Source organism: Microchirus variegatus, assembly GCF_963457635.1.
Source record: "Microchirus variegatus genome assembly, chromosome: 10".
Lineage (NCBI taxonomy): Eukaryota > Metazoa > Chordata > Actinopteri > Pleuronectiformes > Soleidae > Microchirus > Microchirus variegatus.
The window spans coordinates 16,416,494-16,422,542 of NC_139811.1; the positions used below are offsets into that span (position 1 = coordinate 16,416,494).

At 40.3% G+C, this 6,049-nt stretch overlaps 1 protein-coding gene across 1 annotated transcript; it reads right to left on the reverse strand.

Moving 5' to 3' along the window:
• Positions 1–1,195: 1,195 nt before the first annotated feature.
• Positions 1,196–5,632, reverse strand: fscn2a (fascin actin-bundling protein 2a, retinal; the record flags this gene model as incomplete). The annotated part of the gene is made up of 5 exons (XM_083897048.1): positions 1,196–1,401; positions 1,485–1,652; positions 1,740–1,861; positions 1,967–2,123; positions 4,810–5,632. 5 exons carry the CDS (start codon positions 5,630–5,632, stop codon positions 1,196–1,198), a joined length of 1,476 nt encoding a protein of 491 aa, XP_083753174.1.
• Positions 5,633–6,049: the final 417 nt, after the last annotated feature.

Below are 6,049 nucleotides of genomic sequence, written 5' to 3' on the forward strand. Positions count from 1 at the left end.
AGTAATATTATTATAATAAAATCCTTTCACAAATTAAATTCATTCCATCATCTCATTTTGCATATGGGTAAACAAAAAAATATTGTTTTTTTTCCTAGATTTATATTCAAAACATTTCTTTCTGCATCACTCTTTTTTTTATTCATTTCACTATTTTCCTGGACACGTAATCCAGTCAATAATCAAAATGATTCATTATATTATATCATTTTAGACTGAGCGCCCAACTGTAAACATAAGATTAGGGTATAAAGGAATAATAAAGGAATATAGAGTGCAGTAAGGTTTAAGGCCCCTAGGCAGAAGACTAGAGAATCACTTCACATCTGGTATATTAAGAATGATGTACAGTACATCAAATACATTAAATGTGCGCCTCCTTTGGTATCTTGCTTGTAAAACATTTCTACAGAGATTTGTTTTCATTATGTATGGTCTACGTACATTAATCCATGTATTTCTGTGTCCTCTTTGGACATTTTTCAGCATTGCAGCGGTGCCTGATAGAACACTGTCTCACTATTTCCTTCAGTTCGCTTTTTTTTTTGCTTGTAATTTTCCTTTTATGAAAGCTCTGTACGGTCCATTTAAGATAAATGAAAACGCATCTGACTTCAGCCGTCTCTGTTCTTGAAGACAATGACGCATTACACCAATGACTCCACAGTGCCAAACTCTTAAAATCATTCAGAAGTTGGAAACAAACACAACTCACTAATGTCTACTAAATTTTTCATTAGGTGTTGAATTTGTATTTTATCTATTTGCCTTGTGGAACTTAACGGACATTCATTCCAAAAAAAAAAAAAAAAATACTAACCAAAGAATGTGTTACTGTGTAATAACTGACCAGTGTGGCTGATAAACTACATGGAACAAAATGTGTCTGAAGGAATTGGAACATTCACTTTCTTATTCCATTATGTGTGAAATTACACATTTTCCGCACTGCTTGTTGTTGGCATGTTGATGATGATCATTTGGAAGACAAAACATTTAACACTTACAGAAAAAAACATACCTTTCTATAGCATTCACTTCTTCCCAATTAAAAAAAAAAAAACAATGACAAACACCTGGCAACTAGTATAAAAACAGGCAGGAACATGTTTATCACTCAGTTCACTTCATATAAGCTGGTAGAAGCAGGTCGTGCACCCACTCGGCCCTCATTGAGGACCCTCATTAGAGCGCATCAGTACTCCCAGAGAGCAGATGCATCCACAGATGTACCATCACCCATAAGTGTGCCTCCCTTATCTCCACGAAGGTACTTGCCATTGGAGCCCTTGATGGCAACGCGTCCATGTTCCAGGAACTCGAGGAAAAAGTCTTCTGGCTTTTCTCCGTCTGAGTACACAAAGCCACTGGTCGAGATGTACCAGAACTTTCCGTTCACACCTGCAGAAGAACGTGCTGTGAGTTAACAACTAATGTCCGCCTACAGATATATGGAATGTGATGAAACACATTGAAACACTGACTTTTCACATTGTAGGCGCCGTCGTTGAAGATCAGCGAGAAAATGTCATAGACGGACCGGTTTGCGTCGAGAGTGTTGGAGTTCTTATGGTGACACACAAAGCCATTCTCTCCATGGAGGATCAGCATAGGGCGGTTGATGAGTTTCATCAGGAATAATTCGTCGTCACCTGTGATTAAGGATAAATGCTGTTCGTTCATTATACGGCGATTTAACCACTGAATTGATCAAATCGCTGAATCTTGAGCCCACTTACCCACTGTATCACTCACTGCTGAGAGCTGCCCATTCTTCTTTGTGCAAACATATTTTCCATTACTCGCCTTGAGTGCCACTCTCTGTCCTCGCCACTCAATGTCAAACATTGTGTTGATCTCTCTGGGTGAGAAAACACACGTTTGGGGAGAAGTGGGGGGTAAGAGGTGAATGCAATCAGACAAAAAAGCTTTTCTCGTAGTGCAAAAAAAAAAAAAAACTCCTTACACTTCTGTGGCAGTGGACTGGATCTCTGCGTGAGTGACTAGAGTCCAGTAGGATCCGCCATTGGTCCTAAACATAGCTTTTTTATTCTCCTTATCGATCTCCATCTGGAAGGTCTCCATGTCTGTCTCCGCATCCTGATTGGCTGAAATACTCACTCCTGGCAATGAGGGGGAAAAGACAGACATGACAGTTGCCCGTTTATTAAATTGAAATGATGGATTACAATGTCGGCGACTTGTGTTCATAATTGTAATAGAACATTTAATTACCATTGTGATGCAGATGTGCTGTGTTTACATCATTACTTTTTTTCGTAGTTTCGTTTTGTGTGAGTTTTTTTTCGTAATATTTGATTCGTATTTCATTTTTGTACACTTTTTATAATATTTATATTATATTATAACACAATATTCCATCACGATACTGCAATAATCATTTTCATGATATGTCACAGAAATGTCACGTACGCATGTTTGTTTTGAAATGAAATGATGTATAGTTGATATATAGAATCAAAAAATTATATTATTAATTAAAACATAAGGGCAACTGTAATTAAAGGTGCCATATGTAAGAATGTGGCCAAAAACGGTTACTACGTTCAAATTCAAAATACCGAGGTCTTTTAGGTTTCGTTTTCTGACGTAACTGGCAACCCGTGGTTGCTCGGCAGCTGAGACTCTAATGACTGCAATGATTGGTAGACGGTGGTAGGTGGCTCCGCATGCCAATGACATGATTTCAAAACATAAACATGATTTGCAGTCTGCAAAAGATTTTTTTTAATGCAAATATTTTGGCTGTACTCTTGTTGTTGGTGAGTTCAGTTTGTTATATGAATATTATTCCTGAGTCTCTGTGACATATTAGGAGGATTTTATGTATGTTTTAGATGTATTACATAATGCACCTTTAAAACACTAAACAAGCTAATGCATTATTATAATAAAAAATGTTGCTAACAGACATTAGTACTCTATCTTCATGCTTCCACCTCATTATGACATATTACATGGTGGGCCATATGTTATTGACTGGAAGGCCACATGTACTCTGCTTTAAACTATGTTCATTTAGATGCCTTCATACAACCTGCAAGTAAAGCTAAACCCGCTAGCCCACTGAATTATCTTTGTATTCAGTCGCTTAGTGCACTGTTGTCTAAACCTGAATGTTTCCACTTGCCGCCAATTGTGTGTTATTTACTTAATCCACATGTATTAACTCTGTCTGGTGAGGGTGATTTTAGGTGGAGGGGAATGCACAGACACAGAACTGAGCTGTGTCTGCTGTCGTTCAAACTGGATGCTACAGAAATATCCTTTAACCTTTCTCTTAAGCCTGTTACAACCCTAATCCCCCACAGTCACCCTTCCACCCTCCCAGTAATTCCCTGAGTGGTGAAATGCAAATCTGCACCACTAAGCAGCTTTCAGTGTCTTGTTCCTTAAAAAAAAAAATGCAAAAGGAACATTTAAAAATGTCACTATTTTCCTCACATAATGAGAATACAGTACTGCATTGTTGAAATATTGCCCTAACCATAACTTTTAAAAGCAGTTTTATTAATGCATAAGCACGTGACATGTAGTCTCAAGTAGGCCTGTTCTAATTAATGCTATATGGTTGCATATACACTGTGTCACAGTATGTCATGCAGTTATTAACTTGAAAGAATTGCTATCACAATGACGTTTTAAAGCTTTAAAAAGCTGTGACAGAAAACGCTTTTCGTCCTTGTTCACACACACACACACGGTTTGCTCGAATAATCATAGTGGACAGAGGAGATCACAGCATGCACGCTGTGACGAGAACGTGTAATCGATCTGTCTGCCGCGGCATAATCATAGCTATTTTGTGTCGCCTACTCATTGCCACAATGGTTGACAAGTTCCTCCATTTGAAGGAACTTCTGGCAGTACCTGAAGATAAAGCACAAGAAGCTACAAGGCTTAAATCCTGTTAATGGTAACTGACACCATTGAGGCACAAATGTGCCCTGGAGTCATTTGCACGCTTAATCTTCAATGGACACAGTGGACATGACAAAGCCCATTATCACAGTTACCTCCACACTGTAACTGTCAACCACTACAACAAGTACAGTCGAACAGAACGACTCCAATTCCAGGCCATGTGATGTTATTTTCAGTCCTTTTGTGACGACACGAGCGATATTTGAATTTACATCACACTCAAAAGTGTCACTGCTTCACTCAACAATATACTGTGTTTTGTGTCAAAGTGTAAACCGGGTACTGTACTGCGTGCGCTGTGACGTTTAGCTGTTTTACATAGGGAAAACTTGACTTCTAACCAAATGCACTGCAAAATGTTCCTATCTATATGAGAAAAGTAGAATAATCTTAAAAGGATAGGAGAATTATAACTTACCAGTAACTTGAAAAAAACATATTTTTCGCCACTCTTGATAATTAACTCACTGCGTTTCACATGCTAACTGCTGGCTTGTAGGAATCACAGCAGGTGCATAGCAACCTCAAAATTGTAGTGGAGGTAATGTTTGTATTTTATTTAGTCAAGTGCTTAATTTATAGATTTAGAGATATCGTTCTTATTGAGAATGCAGCCTCTGGGACTAGATCTAAATGTTTAGCTTACATATTTGCATGTACTTCGGTCTGTTTGCCTTTGTGAAAGCATCACACGTTTACATGTATTTGCCAACATCCCAGTCTCATTTGCTAACCTCTTGCTAACCTCACTACTTGAAAGCATCATTTTCAAAAAACTAACAGACAAATAAATAAATGTATCATCATTAGACGAGGTCAGATGCAATTACACACACACACAAATCACATTACCAGCTGCATTACCTTGCTTGACCGAGACAAATCTTTTATTGACGGCTTGAAAAACTACTTGTGGATGACTCTCCTCAAGATCAAACAGCTCATCCTTTCCGGGCTTGGAGCATCGGCCAGAACGCAGCGTTCCTGTGGGACCTATGGGGGTCAGATATTTCCCCTCACAGTCCTTAAAGGCCAGCTTGCCAGATTTCAACTCCAGAGTGAAGCTCGTAGCGTTAGTGTTCTCCTTCACCAGTTTGCCATTGTTACTGAGGAAACGGCTGTTACAGGTCTTTAGGCTGTACTTGCCATCCAGGTATACCAAGGTGACCAGGGAGTCCACTCCCCAGGGAATGTTGCTGTCCACAGAGATCTCCCCTTCCGAAGCAGACAGATGGGCATAGCGCTTACGTGCTACACTGAGCAGACTGGCCTGTGGGTGTAAAGCCAAATGGACAGCCCACAGTTCTTGTTCCCCAACGACTTGGGAAAAGCAAGACAGGTAGTCTGCAGAACCTCCAAAGTAGCGTAGATACGTCTCTGATTGCAGTGCCCAGCGACCATCCGATTGGGGCACAATAAGGAAATGGCAGTCATGGTCAGGCTTCTCGGCCCCACATGAGATCTTCCCATCCTTGTCAGAGGCCAGATAGCGTCCCAGGTGGCTGCGGAGGAACACTATTTGGCCATCTTGTTCATCCTGTTCTAAAGTCCAGATCTGTTTCTTCTTCATACTGGTGCCTGAGGCATTCACCTTGAAACTGAAGTTCTCGGCAGTCAGGTAGCGGTTCTCATGGTTTATGAGGCCAAACTGTAGCTTCAGGGCCCTGTTGATTCCGTTTGTGGGCATGCTTGACCAGGCCACACACGACGCAATTGCAAGAAAGTTAGGACAAAAAAGGGAGAGGGTAATGAGGGTAAGCAGACATGAGAAAGAGAAGCAAAATAAAAGGCTTGAAATCTCCCCTGTTCTGAATGGTTAGCTGATATTTAAGTCCAATTTTCAGCCTTTGAGAAGAGTTCTTCCTTCTGTTGTCACTTTCCCCAGAGGGCTTGTACAGGCACTTGCTCTCTGTTCCTTAATGAGTTAGGATTAAAATCAGCATGACACAGTAGCTCAGTCCAACAAGCTGCTGACGTCACCGACCAGAGCACCAACCACAAACACCCCTTCCTCCCACTTGTGTGTGACACACTCAGCCGAGCTGCACTTTGTGTGTTTTTTTTTTTCAACATTTATCTCATCTCTGTCTTTTCTCCGCTTCCC